Source organism: Gavia stellata, chromosome 31, assembly GCF_030936135.1.
Source record: "Gavia stellata isolate bGavSte3 chromosome 31, bGavSte3.hap2, whole genome shotgun sequence".
In the NCBI taxonomy this organism is placed as follows: Eukaryota; Metazoa; Chordata; class Aves; order Gaviiformes; family Gaviidae; genus Gavia; species Gavia stellata.
Window position 1 is genome coordinate 1,369,470 of NC_082624.1, and position 17,702 is coordinate 1,387,171.

At 61.2% G+C, this 17,702-nt stretch overlaps 1 protein-coding gene across 1 annotated transcript in view; it reads left to right on the forward strand.

Annotated features, from left to right (window-relative positions):
• The window catches only part of TET3 (tet methylcytosine dioxygenase 3), a 24,212-nt gene extending 6,780 nt beyond the window's left edge, over positions 1–17,432 (forward strand). Inside the window, 12 exon segments of the mRNA XM_059831382.1 lie at positions 361–633; positions 991–1,081; positions 7,691–9,908; positions 12,232–12,322; positions 12,702–12,795; positions 13,241–13,449; positions 13,582–13,732; positions 14,225–14,314; positions 14,435–14,572; positions 14,980–15,316; positions 15,693–16,933; positions 16,935–17,432. Of these exon segments, the coding sequence (XP_059687365.1) occupies positions 361–633; positions 991–1,081; positions 7,691–9,908; positions 12,232–12,322; positions 12,702–12,795; positions 13,241–13,449; positions 13,582–13,732; positions 14,225–14,314; positions 14,435–14,572; positions 14,980–15,316; positions 15,693–16,933; positions 16,935–17,432 (5,431 nt within the window).
• The last annotated feature ends 270 nt before the right edge of the window (positions 17,433–17,702 follow it).

Below are 17,702 nucleotides of genomic sequence, written 5' to 3' on the forward strand. Positions count from 1 at the left end.
TAGTGAGACCCCAAAATGTAGGCAGAGGTGCTGGCAAAGCCTTGCCGTGCGGCTCCCTGGGGCCCGGCAGTGCCGGTGCTGCAGCTGCCGGTGAGCGTGGAGGTGCCGAAGCCCCCGCGGCTGAGCTCATCACCGGAGCCGGTTGGCGTAGGGGCTGAGGTGGCTGCGGTGACTCAGCAGTGCCGGCACTGACTCAGCGGCACTGGTCCCAGGGAGGCAGCTGGGATGGGGGGGGCTTTAAATTTTGGGGGAGAAAAAGGGGATTTTTATTGTACAGCGTGCTGCAAAATGGTTTTGCCGGTGCCGAGCCGGTGTCCGTGCCACCAGCATGCGTTTTCCACCCCGTGGTCCTTCCTCCAGCCTTCGGAAAAGGGATTTCATCCAGAGGGGTCATGTCTCCCCACCTGCCGTGAGATGCTTTTCCCCATGGGGGACGGGTCGTGGCAGTGAAATCAGCTCTGGTTTGGCAGAGCCGGCGTTTTCCCCTGCTCCCAGACGGGGCAGGGCCGGGCTCCCACTCATCTCCTGGCTCCTGCCCGCCGGCCATCGCGCCGCCGACTTGTCCGTGCTTGCCGGGCGGGAGGGCGGCGGCGCGCATGGTTCTCCTCCTCCTCCTCCTCAAGGTCGGGCTGTGTGGCACGGCGGCGGCACGAGGAGCCCCCACGTCCCAGGGAGGGGGGAACACCGCAGCATTCCCCCAGGTATGACGGGATGGGGATGGGCTGGAGGGAGCCGAGCACCCATGGGTGCTAGGTGGCACATCCCCAACTTGCACCCGGGGGACCAGGAGGGTGTGGGGACCCCCCACCGCCCCCCAGCTTGAACTGGGAGGCAAAGCCTTGAAAATTAGGGTGCAGTTTGGTTAGTGCATGGGTGTGGGCGGCTTTCCTCCTCGCTCCCCAAAAACTGGCTTTTCCTCCCCGATTCACAATGCAAAGCGATCGGCAGGGTGGAAATGTCCCGGCTGGGGGGGGGCGGTGGGGCCGGGAGGGGACCGAGCCCTGTCCCGCGGGGGACGCTGGCAGCTGGGCTGCGAAATCCGGCCCAGCCCCGCGGGGGCGGCTGGGGTGGGACGGCAAGCGCTGCCGGGCTGGGCGAGAGGCGAGGCGAGGCCCCAGGCCTTTCTCCTGCGACCCACGCGCTTCCCGCTTCTTCTTCTTTCCAGGTGGGTCCTTTTTCCTTCCCGACCCCTTCCTCCCTAACCCTGTTCCCTTCCCCTTCTTCCCCTTCTTCTCCTTGGTTCCCTTCCTCCCCATCCCCATCTTCCTCTTCTTCCCCTCCTTCCCCATCCCCTTTCTCCCCTTCTTCCCCTTTCTCCCCTTCTTCCCTCCTTCCTCCCCTTCTTCCCCTTCCTCCCCTTCTTCCCCTTTCTTCCCATTTCTCCATCCCCTTCTTCCCCTTCCCCATCCCCTTCTTTCCTTCCCTTTCTTCTTCCCCTTCTCTTTTTCCTTCCCCTTCTTCCCTTTTCCCTACCTCTTCCCCTTCCCCTTCCTATTCCTCCCTATCCCCTTCTTCCCCTTCTTCCCCTTCCCCTTCTTCCCCTTCCCCTTCTTCCCCTTCCCCTTCCCCTTCTTCCCCTTCCTCTTCCCCTTCCTCCACATCCTCTTCCCCTTCCTCCCTATCCCCTCCTTCCTTCCCCTTCCCCAGGGACGGAGCAGGCACTGCTCCCCACCAGCCAGCGATTTGGCTTTACCCAGCCGGCCCCGGCGCCAATCTGGTAGCCGAGCGCCGGCACGAGAGGAGCCAGCTGTGTTTGAGGAAAAAACCGCTCCAAGAAACAAAAATAGCGCCGCGGGTTTTTTTTTTTTTTTCCTCCTTCTTTTCCCTTTCAAGAGCTCGGCTCCCTCCCTGCCTGGCCAAGAGCCGGCAGCCTGACGCGGCTCTGCGCCGTGCCAAGCCTTTCCCCCTGCCCGCGCCAACTGGCGGCTCCCGGCTCGGCTCCGTGCCGCGGTGGGAAGGCACGCCGTAGTGGGAACGCACGCCGTGGCTTGGCCGCAGCAGCTTGCTTCCCAAAAGCTGCTCCGGTGGGAGCATTCGCTGAGGCATTGCTTGCCCGGCCCCAGTTCTGAACATCCCTGCTCTGAGTATTCCCACCCCGAGCATTCCCACCCCAAGCATTCCAACCCCGAGCATTCCCACTCCAAGCCTTCCCACCCTGATAATTCCTGCCCTGATTATCCCAATCCCGAGCATCCCGATCCCAAGCATCCCTTCCCTGAGCATCCCTGCCCCAAGCGTTCCCTCCCTGCGCATCCCAGCTGTGGCCCCTCCAAAAGGGAAACCCCTTTTCCCTGGAGGAAACGAGGAGGATCGAGATGGGAACAAATTTTTTTCCACCTGGAAAAAAATCCTCCGTCTCTCTTGGAAGCTCCCGGCACTGGCGGGATGTCGGTGCGGGAGCCGGGAGCGGGACTGTATTGTGTTCAACTGCCTCATCGTACCCTGGTGGGAAGGAAAAGGGGGTGAAATAATTGCCCCAGTGCCATCCAGAGCGGGGTTATGGCTACGGGGGTCCCCGAAAGTGCTCCCGGGGCTTGTGTAAAGTAGAGCCGGGCTTCCCATGGCGTAAATCAGCTCAGCTCCCTCGGCATCGCGCTATTCCGGCTTTTCCTCCGGGCTAAATGAGGACAGGAGTGAGCAGCTCAGACCCAGCGCTGGGGTCAGCTGGGGCCATGGAAACAGCTTGGAAAACAAGGCGGGAGAGGCAGCCGCGGCCGCCCGCAGTGCGGGAGGCAGCGGGGCCGCCGTGAGACGGCGCGGTGGGTACCCCGGCTGGGGGGGAGCCAGGGGAGAGCCGGGGGCTATCGTGGGTCTGGCTTGGCGCTCGGGCTTCCAAGGTTTCCTTTATTTTCCATTTTTGGGGGTGTTGAGCGTGGATTTAGGGCATCTGCGCCGTTTGGCTCCTCTCCGGCATCCACTGTGCCCGTACCCGGGGACCGTGGCGGTGGTTTGGGACTGGGAGGGGGTTTTTCCATCTCTCGGGATCCAGCAGGATGAGGTGGTGCCCCCCAGGAGCATCAATCCCTGGGGCAGGGGCTGTGTGTGATTTCGGCAGCATCTCCTTCCCCGGCAAAGCCCTTCGGTGGCACCGGCTGGGTGGTTTGTTATTGTAGGGTCTCCTGCTCTCAGGGATGCTCGGGGCTTCCCCCCGGCGGTGCCCCCCAACCCGCCGTCCCGGCGGAGGATCCCCGGGGTTGTTGCCAGAGGAGGAAAACCACAAGCCGAGTGCCGGGGCTGGCCGGGCTCCACCGGCGCGGTGCGGGGCCGGCAGCCAAGCTGCCTCCTGCCTCTTGGCCGGCCCGTGCCGCTGGCTGGCAGCAGCACCCGCTGACCTCCCAAACACCCCGCCGTGCCCTCGCCGCAGCCCCGGCACACAGGGTCATGTGTCCCCCCTCGCCGCCCAGATGCCACCGGGAAGGGTTCGGCATCCCCGCCGGCATGGTTCAGCCTTCCTCTGCTTTCCTCCGGCTCCCAAATTCTGCACTTATAATAAAATTGAGCATTTTTTGCAGCGGGGGTGACACCAAGCGGCATCTTTCAAGCTGCTTTGCATGCACCGAGTTGCTCCGTTCTCTGCCGCTGAGCCATTTGGCTCCCGCCAAGGGATTTAATAAACCCCCAAAATATTTATACAGGGGAATTTTGGGGGCCCCGGCGGGGGCGAGCGGGTGGTTTTGGAGGGCGAGGGATTTAAAACCTGTTCCCCTGTTGGCTTTGGGTGCGTTCGGTTCGTTTTTCTTACAGCCCAGTGGGGCGGTTGAAAGTAATAATTTGAAATATAGGTATATAGGCTATAAGATATATAGACTGCTGGCCATATAGGGTTGTTGGATGTATAGGTCGCTGGATATGTAGGGTTGCTGGATGTATAGGACTGGGTATTTAGGGTTGCCGGATCTATACGGCTGCTGGATACATGGGATTGCGGAATATATAGGTTCCTGCTTATAATGAGTTGCTGGATGTATAGGGTTACTGGATATGCAAGGCTGCTGGATGTGTAAGATTGCTGATTATATAGGGCTGCTGGATATGAAGGGCTGCTGGATATATAGACTGCTAGTTGTGTAGGGGTTGCTGGATATATAGACTGCTGGCTATATAGGGTTGTTGGATGTATAGGTCGCTGGATGTATAGGGTTGCTGGGTATATAGGACTTGGGCATTTAGCGGTTGCTGAGTGTTTAGGGTTGCTGGATATATAGAGCTGCTGGATGTATAAGATTGCTGATTATATAGGGCTGCTGGATATATAGGGCTGTTGAATATATAATATTGCTGGATATATAGGGGTGCTGGATATATAGGGTTGTTCAATATGTAAGATTGCTGGATACATAGGTTGCTGATTATATAGGGTTGCTGGATATATGGGGTAGCTGATTATATGGGGTTGTTGAATATATAAGATTGCTGGATACATAGGTTGCTGATATATAGGGTTGCTGGATATATAGGGCTGCTGGATATACAGTGTTGTTGAATATATGAGGTTGCTGGATATATAGTGTTGTTATTTACATCAGATTGCCGAATATGCAGGTTGCGGGATACATGGGTCACTGTATCTATAGGGCAGCGGGATCTATAGGGCAGCGGATCTATAGGGCTGCCGCCGGTGGGGGCTGCGGTTCCCCACTGGAGCCAGCGGAGCTGCAGCCATTGCTCCCCCACCGGCTCACAGGGCTGGGGTCCCCCCAGTGTCCCCTCGCGGGGTGTCGAGGCGCCTTTCGGGGCCGGGCCAGCGCCCTTGGGCTGTGGGGCCGGCGTGGGGCCCTTCGCCGTCCGTCCGTCCGTCCCTACGTGCGCGCAGCGCCGGGGCTAATGGCTCCTCCAGCTGGTTTTGCAGGGGGCGGGGAGGGCCGGGGCGGCTGAGGCTTGAACAACTCGTTTCGTCTTTCCTCCCCGGACGGTCCCGCCGTCGCCTCCGGCTTCACCTCCCGCCCCGCACACGTAAGTGCCGCCCGGCCAGAGCCGTACCCGAATCCGGCACCGTGCCCCCGCCGGGGCTCCCCCCCAGCACTCGCCGGGTTATAAACGGCTCCGGACTATTCCCAGGGAGCGCAGCCCAGGCTGGAAACCCTCCAAGCCGGGCTCTGCGTGTGTGGTTATTTTTTTTCCTCCCTTCCTTCTGTTTAAGGCATTTAAAACGGGGGGGAAAAAAAAAAAAGGAAAAACAGATTAAAAAAAAAATGTTTTCAACCTCAGGGGGATTTTTCCCCTTTTATAGCACCCGGAGGATGCAGAAGGGACCATGCAGGAGCCGAGCAGCCGAGCTAACCCGAACCAAAGCGCTTGGTTTTCTCTTTATTTTAATTTATTGCCCTCCCCCCTCCCCAGCTTTTATTCTTTCCGGGGGCGAATGGAAGGAGGTTTGGGCAGGCAGCTCTTTTTCCAGGGAAAACAGGCCAAGGCGCAGAGGAATAGGTGCCCGCGGCGGTGATAGAGGGATTTCTGTGGATGCTGCCGGAGCGAGTCAGGATGGCGGGGAGGGGGGGGAATCGATTTTTGGGGAGAAGCCGCGAGGTCTTTCCATCTCCCAGCCTGCGGGGCCGGGAACAAAAAGAGCTGGATGAGCGAGCCAGGAAAAAAATAGTTATATTTTATATATGTATATATACATATTTTTTTTTTCCCCTGCTGATTTGGGGACGGTTGTAGTTTTTGGATTAACCCTTTAGGAGCAGCGGGGGATGCTCGCGCCTGCCTCGCGTTCGCAGGGTGAACTATTTTCCTGCATCCCCAGCCTGGGTCGATAACCTGGTTTATGGGATGGAGCAGCCCAAGGTGCCACCCCAGCCCAGTGGCTGGTTTTTGGGGCTTCCCCTGCCCTTACCCAGCAGGTTCCCCCCACCCCCGGTAAACCCTTGGGGCTGGCGTCTGCTCCCCACCCACAGCAAAACAGGTTTTGTATCGTTTCTCTGGGCTGGCGTCACTGCCACGACGCCGGGAACGCTTTGGGGGACGAGTGTGTCCCCCCCCAAGGACTTGGAGGGGACTCGGGGCATTTTTCTCCGGGCCACCGTGCGCTGCTTTGGAAAAACCCTTTTGGCTGGGGAGGAGGAGGAAGATGACGGTGTAGGCAGGACGGGCGAGGCTGTTTCTTCCTTGGTTTGCAAAGGAGAGCGGAGGCGGCGTGTTTTCCCCACCCTGCCCGGGCTGCCGTTTCACCGGCGCACAGCACAAGCCAGTGGCAAAGCACTTGCTCCCCAGACCTGATGGACCGGTCCCATTGCTCCCGGCTCCGTCCCTTGGCTCCGGGGATGCTGCAAAGGGACCAAAGCCGGAGCCCCTGTAAAGCCGTGGCAGCATCAGGGTGAGCCCTGTGCCAGAGCGGGGCTGTGGTGATTTGCACCGGCACTGTGCTCCCCTGGGAGTTTTCACCCCCGGGAAGGGGGGGATATTTGGGATATAATCATGCCGGGAGTGGTTCCTCCCCGGTTTCGCTGGGGTTTCACTGCAGTCAGCAGCGTGCTTATCTCTGGTGTAGAAACCAGCCACGCTCAAGCATGCGGCTTCGCTCGCCCTCTCACCCCAAAGGACCCTCATGCCGAAGCCATGGGGCTGGTGGCTGAAGGGTTAAATGCAGCTCCACCGCCAACAACCGCACACTGACAGCTTGCTCGACCACCTAGTAACTTGTAACTTGGGGTCTCCTGGTGAGTCTGGGCTGCGGATCCTTCCCGTGAGCCGGTGCCGGCACCGGCCGGAGGCAGGAAGCTCTGCCCACAGCCTTTGCTTGCTTTGTCATATTTTTTTCCAGCGAACTTTGCTGTATTTTTAGCTTGCAGGAAGCTGCCCCGGTTATCGGCAAACTGCTAAATACACTGCCAGGGCCCGGCAGCCCTGGCTGCCGGAGCACTAAAATCCCTGGCACCGAGGGGGGAGAGAGCCACAGAGCACAGAAAGACCCCCCCATTGCTGGCAAAACCCCTTGGAGGGTCTTAACTCGGGTGCGTGAGCCCAGACGCTGGGGTGACGAGCTCCCTGGGTGCCACCACCTTGCATCGGCGTGGACGGCTCTAATGGTTTTGGTCTCTTCTTGGCACGCAGCCGGTTTTCTGGACGCCGGTGCTGTAGCTCGGCGTTGCCAGGGGCCCCGGCCAGCCGTGTTGATACAGACGCCGGGTTATTCGAGGTGAAAGCATCCCCGCGCTGCCCCTGGCACCGGCATAGCCAACTCGGCGGCTTCCTGCCGTGCCGTGGCCCCCGGCGAAGGACGACTGCTCCCAGCCAGGATGTTTGCTTTGGGCATGGATCCAAAAAAACCCCCTTTTCTCCCTGTGCCGCTCCCTTCGCCAGTGCAAACTGTGTCGCCGGAGCTGGGGACACCCTCCCCGTCCCCGCCGTGTCTCACCCTCGGTGGGCGATGGAAATCCCGAACCGTCCTGTGAGCAATTTCGAAAGTGGGTGGCGGGGTGGGGATGTGGGTGGCGCGGGGCCAGCGCGATGGAAACTGGCCGCCTTTTGAGCCGAGCTGCTCCTTACACACCCGGGCAAAACCCACGTGGTTTTGCTGGCGGCGATTGTTTTTTCGCATGGCTTGTTTGCATCTTCATCATCCGGGTCAGAAAAAGAGATGGAAAAAGGGAAGAATAAAAAAAAAAAGAGGGCGAAAACAAGGTGGGGGATGACGGCACGTGGGTCGTGGCGGGGGATGCTCACATCTCTCCTCTCTCCCTCCTTGCAGACAGGTTCGGCGGGCGACCCGGTTGATGGACCCAGCAGAAGCCAAATGGAAGAAGGGCCAATTAGTTATGTCGAAGAAAGGCGGTTGAACGAGGGCAGCGGGCTCAGCCTGGTGAATGGGGGCCGGCCGGAGGTGGGGGGCACCGCACTGATGGAGCCGAGCGGCTGGTCGCCGGGCCAGCCGCCTGCCGCTGGTAAAGCCCACTTGGAAGACGTCAGAAACCTGGTGGCCTTTTCGGCGGTGGCCGAAGCCGTTTCCTCCTACCGGCTACCACCCCCGGGTTCGCCGTCGCTGCTGTACGAGAAGTTCGACTCAGAGATGAGCCAGGGCGGGCTGAACGCGACAGACGGCGTGCCGCGGGGAGAGGATCTGCATGCCCTCAAGGCCGCCCTGGCTTTGGCCAAGCATGGTGTGAAGCCCCCCAACTGCAACTGCGATGGCCCCGAGTGCCCCGACTACCTGGAATGGCTGGAGCAGAAGATCAAGACGGCTCTCGGTGAAGAGCCGGCATCACCGCGGCCCCGTGCTGCTGCCACCAACCCCCCGCCGGCCCCCCAGGAAGGTGCTATTGACCCCCAGCCGGTGCCTGAGACCGTCGAGCCGTGCCCACCCGACGGCCTCCCCTTTTCCCAAAGCGCGTTGACCATCGCCAAGGAGAAGAACATCAGCCTGCAGACCGCCATAGCCATTGAAGCCCTGACTCAGCTCTCGGCCGCTCTCCCCCAGCCTGCTGGCGACGGCCAGCCCCCGCCGCCCCCACCACCCCCCGCTGCACCCTTCGGCCCCGGCCCCCTCGCCCCGCCGGGGGCCGCATGGCAGCGGGGGGACGAGCCCCGTTATCCGCCGGAGCCGGGAGCAGCACCGGAGCCGTTTTTTGGTGCAGCACCTCCCCGGGGAGGCTTTGCAGCGGCGTGGGGGCTGGAAGCCGAGGGGGCGGCGGGGGCTGGAGACCCCATGGCAGAGCTGGAGCAGCTGCTGGGTAATGCTGACGACTATATCAAGGCGGCTTTCAAGAGACCCGAAGCGACGGCTGGCAAAGTGACCGTGCCTAAAATGGAGCCCCCCGAACGAGCGCCTGGCAAGGATGCACCGGGCGGCCCTCGTTTGCCGCCGGCACTGCCGGAGCCCGACCTGCACAAGAAGACGCAGCTGGTCCTGCAGCAGCATCTCCACCACAAGCGCAGCCTCTTCCTCGAGCAAAGCCTGGCAGCGGCGGCAGCACCCCCCGATCGGCCGAGTGGCTGGTGGGCTCCCGGCACCCCGGCCGTGCCCCCCAAGCCCTTCGAAAAGCAGGCCAAAGAGAAGAAGAAGAAAACGCTGCCCGAAAAGCCCCCCCCGGCCAAACCGCTCCGTAAACAAGTGCAGATCAAGAAGGCGAAACAGAAGGACTCGCAGCCACTCTTCCTGCCCCTCTGGCAAATCAGCCTGGAGGGGTTTCGGGCGCCCGCCGAACCCCCCGCCGAAGAGATGCAAACCGAACCGCCGCCGCCACCTGCCTTCCCGCTCCAGCCTCTTGCACTACCCCTGCCCGCCGCTTGCCCCCCGCCGCTGAACCCCCTCAACGGCGGCCCCCCGGCTCCCGACTCTCAGGAAAGGGGTGCCCCCGGGGGGGGCCCCCAAATTCACCCGGTGCCGGCGGGCTCGACCGGCTCAGAGGAAGCACCGGCTGCGCCCCCGCCAGCCGCCCCGACCCCCATTGTGGTGGATGACAAGCTTGAAGAGCTCATCCGGCAATTTGAAGCTGAATTCGGGGAGAATTTCAACCTGCAGCCCCCCGAGACGCCTGCCCCGCTCGCCCCTGGGGCTTCCGAGCTGCCGGGGGGGCTGGCGCCAGCCCCACAAGTGCCCCCCACCGCCGCCGCCGCTGCCCCGGCTTCGAGCAGCGCTCCCCAAGCTGGACCCAAAAGCTTTTCATTCTCGCCGGGGAAGGGGTCAGTTTCGGAGCCCCCCTTCACCGCCCGGTCCCCCAAACAGATCAAAATCGAGTCTTCTGGTGCTATCACCGTGGTGTCTACCACGTGCTTTTACTCTGAGGAAAGCCAAAACCCGGACGCAGATGATGCCGACGGGACGCCCACCAAGGATGAGGTGCCGCTGACGCCGACCCTGAGCGGCTTTTTGGAGTCGCCACTGAAATACCTGGACACGCCAACCAAAAGCCTCCTGGACACGCCGGCCAAGCGGGCGCAAGCGGAGTTCCCCACCTGCGACTGCGTTGGTGAGCGAGCGACCATGCCGGGGGATTACCGGGGTGGCGGCGAGCCTCGCAGTGGCATTTCGAGGAGGTGGCTTTGCAGGGTGGGGTTGCCTTGGATAAATAACGGAGTGATGCCGGCAAAGCCCCCGCTTTGTGGGGGGATGCGGCGCTCGCACAGTGAAACCCTCATGCTGTGGAACCCTCTTTTGCTTTCTCTTCTACTCTCTTACTTTTACGGTGGCAAACACCAAGCGACTGCTGCATCACTGCCGGGGTGGTGCCAACGCTGACCTGGCTGTGCTGGTGTGGGTTGGAAGAGCAGCAAAACCAAAAGGCTGTTGGGTTTTGCCTCCACTTAACCGCTCAGCGAAGTCCCATAGAGGGGCTCATGGTTACCCCAGCACCAAAACCCACCTAAAACTCAGCTGGCCTAGTTATTCCTGCAAATTTAAGCCAAATTAGCTGGTTTGGGTTACTCAAAGTAACGCAAACTTTGGCTTGGTGTGTGTGCCTGTGCCTGGAGCCGTGTTTGCTGGGTTGTTTGGTGGCCGATCCCGCTGGAATGCATTGAAAAGGCACCAAACTCTTGGATTTGGGGTTTTTTTTTGTGGGATTTTTTTGGTGTGTGTTGGCATTTGTTAGACTTTGCAGCAAGTGCTAGAGATTTCCCACCCGGTCCCTGCGGTCCAACTCCGTCCGAGCCCTGGGAGCTGGATCTTCCCTTCCCAAAATTTAGACCCTTGGGAGGAGCAGGGTGAGGATTTGGGGCATCCAGCCGGAAAAAAGAACCCCTGTGCCACTGGGAGAGGTGGCCTCAGGCCAAGCTCAAGCTGCACTTTATTAGCGGGGCTTATGATTATTTATTTATTTGCTTGTAAATGGCAGCAGTAATTAGCCCAAACGGCACCGAGCGAATGAAAGGCTTTTCTGGAGCTGCTCGAACTGATCTCAGAGTTTTGCCCTGCGCTGCCAGGAAGAGATTCAGATTGCTTTTTTCTTTTGCAGCGTGGTTTAGGGGCTGGGAGAGGGGGGATTCCCCCCCTGCCACCTCTCTCCATTTTCTCAAGGAAAAGCTGTGAGAGAAAGCAATTAAGTAGGAGTCGGGGCTCAGTGCTTTATTAGGTGCCTGTGCTGTTAGACGCTGTAATAAAATCAGCCTTCGCTGCGTGTCCCGTATTGATCTCTGTCTGGACAGCTGCAGCCCAGCTGAGCCCGGCTTTCTCCTCGCCCTGGCGCCCAGCCAGTTAGACATGACGGGAATGAAAATCAGGGCGATAAGAGCAGAGGGATGGAAAGACGGGATCAGACCCGGCCATTGCGCTGGATGCATCCACCCGGTGGTGTTCGAGCATCCCCGCGTGCCAGGGATTGACCCCTGCGCTGCCGCTGTGGTTGCCCAGAGCATCCTTTGATTCCCACGCTGGCACCTTCATGCCCTAAAAGCCCCGGGGGGTTTGTTGCTGTGGGGGGTGTGTGGCTTGCAGGGCTGTAGCCCCAGCATCCTTCTGCTGTATCTTGAGCATCCTTCTCCCGTAGCCTCAGCATCCTTCTCCCGTAGCCCCAGCATCCTTCTCCCGTAGCCCCAGCATCCTTCTCCCGTAGCCCCAGCATCCTTCTCCCATGGCCCCAGCGTCCTTCTCCCGTAGCCCCAGCGTCCTTCTCCCGTAGCCCCAGCATCCTTCAGCCTCTCCCCCGTGCAGCAGCTCCTTCCTTGCATGGGCTTAGCCAGCTTAGGGCATCCCCTGAGCATCCCCAAATTTTCCGGACAAGCCTTAAAGCAAGCAGCAGTAGTTTTCAGCCCCCAAATCATCCTGCAATGGTTTTTGGCAGCATCCAGCCAGGCTGGTCCCAGTGAGTGGGGCCAGATGGGTGCCCAGGGTGGGAGCTGGTGGGGAGCAGGGGGGCCGGGGGGGGTTAGTGTGCCACTGCTCATCGCTTCTTCTTGGCAGAGCTCATCAAAATGCACCGCACTCGGGCGGCCGGCGCAAATCCCCCCTTCCGGGATGCTCAGAGGGGCTGTGGCCCCTCGGGGAGGTTTTTGGGTCCCCAAAGGGGATGGGTGCTGACAGGTGTGGGTCTGAGCACCCGTCCCTTTGTTCCCCAGCAGTTTAGTGCTGGGAGCATCTTCCAGAGCAGAAAATGAAGAGAAGCTGCTGGGCTGTTTAATGAACCCCTAATTGCGGCTTCCCTTCCCCGATGCTCTTAGGGGGAGATGCCATTGAGAAACCCTTGATTTTTGGTGAAAAAATGCTCAGTTTGAGGGAATTGGGGGTTTGGCATCCTTCAGGGCAGCCGGTGGAGGTGCAAACCCCGAAATCTCTGTCCCTCTCTCCTGTCTCTGCAGAACAAATCGTGGAGAAGGACGAGGGGCCGTATTACACCCACCTGGGCTCAGGGCCCACCGTGGCATCCATCAGGGAGCTCATGGAGGAACGGTAAGGGCCTCGCCCCGTCCCGTCCCATCCTGGCGGACCGTGAGGGTAATGGGGGGCTCATGAGGGTGAGTGGGGGCCCATGAGGGTGTGGGGGTCCTGTGAGGGGGAGTGGGGTCCCGTGGGGTCCTGTGAAGGTGAGTGGCACCCTCTGAGGGTGAGCGGAGGCTCCTGAGAGTGAGTAGGGACCTGTGAGGGTGAGTGGGGCTCATGTGGGGTCCCATGAGGGCAAGTGGGGTCCCATGAAGGCAAGTGGGGTCCAGTGAGTGTATAGTGGGGTCCTGTGAGGCGAGTGGGGGCTTGTGAGGGGTCCATGAGGGCGAGCAGGGGACTCTTGAGCATGGTGGGTGTGAGAGCAGGGCTGACGCATGTCCCCCGGCAGGTACGGCGAGAAGGGCAAGGCCATCCGCATCGAGAAGGTCATCTACACAGGGAAGGAGGGGAAGAGCTCCCGGGGCTGCCCCATCGCCAAGTGGGTGAGTGTCTGCGCCCCGGCTCTCAACCTCCCTCCGAGCCCTCCCTGGGGTAGCGCTCCTGCCCGTCCCCTCCTTGCCTGGGGACGAGGAGGTCCCCCGCCAGCAGTGGCCACAGCAGGCAGGGGCGGGATGCTCGATCTGCGGCTGGCAAGGAGGAAGCGAGAGCAGCGGGCGCATCTGGGGAAACTCCACGGGGCTTCCCACCCTTGGCACCCGCTGAACAGCATGTCCGTGCCTGCAGCCCCTGGGCCAGGCATGTTGCCCCCACCCTGCAGCACCCCAAAGCCCATGGGGGTGGATGCAACCATGGGAACCCCCACAGCTCTGCCCCCCCAGATCCCCATGGAGTGCTGTGGAAGGCAGCCAGAACCCATTTTTGGGGTCTTCCCCATCCCGGGAGGTGTTTGCCGTTGGAGTGGTCCGACTTGGCCCCTCTGTTCTCCAGGTGATCCGGAGACACAACCAAGAGGAGAAGCTGCTGTGCCTGGTGCGGCACCGGGCCGGCCACCACTGCCAGAACGCTGTCATCATCATCCTGATCCTGGCCTGGGAGGGCATCCCCCGCACGCTGGGCGACACGCTGTACCAGGAGCTCACCGACACCCTCACCAAGTACGGCAACCCCACCAGCCGCCGTTGCGGCTTGAACGACGAGTAAGTGCCACCACACCGCCGGTCCGGTTTGGGGAGACAAGGGTGGGAAGGACATGTGGGGGCCCCCCCTGTTTTTGGAGCTGCCATCACCGTGCCGGCGGCTGACGCTCCTCTGCGGTGTCCCTCCCGCAGCCGGACCTGCGCGTGCCAAGGCAAGGACCCCAACACCTGCGGCGCTTCCTTCTCCTTCGGCTGCTCTTGGAGCATGTATTTTAATGGCTGCAAATACGCCCGGAGCAAAACTCCCCGCAAGTTCAGGCTGGTGGGGGACAATCCCAAAGAGGTGGGTGACGCGGGCAGAGCGGAGCAGCACTGGTGGGGCTGTGGGTTCGGACCTCCTTTTACCCTCAGCTCCAAGTTTTGCAGGGGGGGAGCCTGAAAATGGGATCCCTTGTGGGATTTTTGATGAATTAGGGAGATGGGGGAAAGAAAGCCAACCTGGTGAAACCAGAGGGCAGGCTTGCCTTGGTGTCCCAGAGCCAGGACTTTTGGTGTGACAGCAAGTGCCGGTATGGGGTGGCATGAATGGGGACTCTCTAGAAACCCCTGGGAAGATGCCAGAGGGCTCGTGGGTTGAGCAAGCGAAAGCACAACGGACGCTGAGGCTGCAGGTTGAACAGACAAAACCTCCCCAGGAATTTAAGCCACATGCTTTGCACGGTGGCAGACATCGTGGGAAGGGTCGGTTGCTGCGTGGCATGCCGGGGCTCTGCCCTCAGTTGTCTCGCCGCTACCGAAACCCCTGGGTGACATTCTTCTCTTTTCCTTACCACAGGAAGAGCTGCTCCGGAAAAGCTTTCAGGACTTGGCCACCGAGGTTGCTCCGCTTTACAAGAGGCTGGCGCCGCAAGCCTACCAAAACCAGGTACCGGCCACCCGCTCGTCCCCTTCGGAGCATGCCAGCCTGGCGGCAGGCAGAAACGGGTACAGGGTGGTGGCATGTAGGAGATTTTGGATAACCGGAGCCCTCTCCTCCTTCTGCCAGGTTACCAACGAGGACGTAGCGATAGACTGCCGGCTGGGCTTGAAGGAGGGGAGGCCATTCTCAGGAGTGACGGCGTGCATGGACTTCTGCGCTCACGCTCACAAAGACCAGCATAACCTCTACAACGGCTGCACGGTGGTAAGCAGGTGGCCAGTGGGGCTTTTCGGGATGCTCCCCCCTTGTTTTAGGATGCTCCTTTTTAAGCCACTCAGTTCCCACTGTCCCCAGTTGTCATACCTGCATGACTCCAGTGGCTGGTCCTTGGTGTTTGCACACCTCTAATGAAACCGTTCAGGTCTGTGGGGTGCTGAAGCCACCCCAGCTAGATAAAAGCACGGTGCTAACGGGGACCATGTGTTTGCTTTTGTTCGATCCAAACCCCGCAGGAGGTTTCAGAATGCCGGCTGGGGACCGGCTTGGGCTGGGGGGGATGGCAGGCTGGCGTGGCTTCGCATCAGTGGGGGGTGAAAAGAGGAGGTTTCACCCCTGTCCCACATGGGCTGCATCTGGCAGCATCCCGCTGATGGCACCCTGCGCTCCCCCAGGTCTGCACGCTGACAAAGGAAGACAATCGCGTGGTGGGGAAAATCCCTGAAGATGAGCAACTGCACGTCCTCCCCCTCTACAAGATGTCCAGCACGGATGAGTTTGGCAGCGAGGAGAACCAAAACGCCAAGGTGGGCAGCGGGGCCATCCAGGTGCTCACGTCCTTCCCCCGCGAGGTCCGCAAGCTGCCTGAGCCCGCCAAGTCCTGCCGGCAGAGGCAGCTGGAAGCAAAGAAAGCCGCCGCAGAGAAGAAGAAGCTGCAGAAAGAGAAGCTGATGACGCCGGAGAAGATCAAGCAGGAAGCGCTCGAGCTCCCCCCGCTCCAGCAAAACGCAGGTAATGGGGCAGAGCTGAGGTCCTGCCAGGCTGAGCCATCCGGAAAGCACGCGAGGGGACGGGGATGCGACTGGGGGCTTTCTCGGGCTGGCGGCATTGAGCGCTTGGCATATGGGGGTGCAGAATGGCATTTCTGTGGTGCCTGGGTTTTTCCCTGTAGCGTGGTGCAGGGGGGAGCTCTCGCTGCAGCCCGGAGCGTGGGTGTGAATCTGCCGGCGCGCTGGGCGATGCTGGGTGATGCTCACCTCTGCGCTTGGCCGGTGAGCCCATCGCTGTGGCATTTTCAAGTCCGGCTGAGTTTTTGGGGTCCTCACTCCCTACCAGCCGCTTCTTCGGCAGGAGGGTCATGGGGGCTGTGTGTGTGCTGTGCCCGCAGGTATGGCATTGAAGAGCGGGCTGCCCCCGCAGCCGCTGAAACCTTCCATCAAGGTGGAGCCGCAGAGCCATTACAACGCCTTCAAGTACAACGGCAACGCGGTGGTGGAGAGCTACTCGGTGCTGGGCAGCTGCCGGCCCTCCGACCCGTACAGCATGAACAGTGTTTACTCTTACCATTCCTACTATGCACAGCCCAATCTGCCTTCCGTGAACGGGTTTCACTCCAAGTTCGCGCTTCCCTCCTTCGGGTATTACGGCTTTTCCAACAACCACGTGTTCCCCTCGCAGTTTCTGAATTATGGGGCACCTGAGAGGAGCGGGAGCAGCTGGGTGAGCAACGGCTACGAGAAGAAGCCCGATGTCCCGGCGTTGCAGGAGAACCTCAACCATGCCTATGGGAATGCCGATTTCCCCGAGCCCATCCCACACAGCGTCCGGAGCAAAAACCATCACCAGCGCACCTATGAGCGGGCTAACCGCTACGCCAGCCAGCAGAAAGCGGCGGCGGCGGCGGCAGCAGCCGGGGTGCACAGGACTAGCTCGGGCTCGGAGGAAGCGCCGCCGTTTGCACAGAACTGTTTCGGCAGCCGGCCCATCAAGCAGGAGCCTCCGGACCCTCCGCCTGCCATCGAGCCCCTTCCCGGCGCAGCGGCCATGCCCAGCGCTGGCTTAGCCCTGCCAGCTATCCCGACGCGCGGCGGGGGGCCGGAGCAGCGGTGGAGCCCCTTCAAAGCATCCCGGGGCACGTCTTCCCCTGAGAGGACTAGCACGGCGGAGGGCTCGTGGAGCGCCCTGGCGCCGGGCTTGGGCGGGCGGGAGAAGCCAAGCGCCTTCGACGTGGCTGCGCGCTTGCCGCCGCCGGAGAAGCAGTGGCCCAACGTCCTGGCAGGAGAGGCGGCGGTGGCGCGCAGCTCGGGCTTGCTGCCGAAGCCGTGGAGCCCCTGCAAGCTCGGGGAGGCAGCGCTGGCTGGCACGGGCACCTCGAGCCTGCTGGGGCCACTGGGTTTCGGCTCGGCCCTGCCGGGGCTGCCCAGCTTCCCTGAGGAGCCGTGGGGCTCAGTGAAGGTGGAGGAGCGGAGGACGCCGGCGCCCAGCCCGGGGCTGCCAGAGAAACCATGGGAGGCGGCGGTGGGTGAGAAGGGGGTGGCGGGGCCCTGCCGGGAGAAGCCGTGGGATCCCTTCGGCCTGGAGGAGGATCTGCCAGAGAAGGCAGTGAAGGAGGAGGAGGAGGAGGAGGAATGAGGAGGAGGAAGAAGAGGAGGAGGAGTGGTCGGACAGCGAGCACAACTTCCTGGATGAGAACATCGGCGGGGTGGCCGTGGCGCCTGCTCACGGCTCCATCCTCATCGAGTGCGCCCGCCGTGAGCTCCACGCCACCACCCCGCTGAAGAAACCCAACCGCTGCCACCCCACCCGCATCTCCCTGGTCTTCTACCAACACAAGAACTTGAACCAGCCCAACCACGGCCTGGCGCTGTGGGAGGCCAAGATGAAGCAGCTGGCGGAGCGGGCTCGGGCCCGGCAAGAGGAAGCGGCACGCCTGGGTCTCCCGCCGGACGCCAAAGCTTTCGCCAAGAAACGCAAGTGGGGCGGCGCGTTGGCGACCGAGGCACCCAGCAAGGAGAGGAGGGACTCGGTCCCCACACGGCAGGCGGTGGCCATCCCCACCAACTCCGCCATCACTGTGTCCTCCTATGCCTACACCAAGGTGACGGGCCCCTACAGCCGCTGGATCTGAGACGGAGGCAACTGCCGCAGCCCCATCTTACCTCAACCCTCGGCAGCGCCGGAGCCCGGCGTTGCTTCGTGGTGCTTTCTCCTCGGGCGTGGGGGAGAAGAAAAAAAAAAAAAATTAAATAGACAAAACCGAAGCAAAACACAACAACAACAACAAAAAAACCCAACCCACAGAAAGCGAACCCAACACGCACGCTCGGAAACAGCAGAGCCGGCGCGGGTGCACGCCGTCGGAGAGCTGCGCTTGGCGAGGAGTTGGCAAACAAAGCAA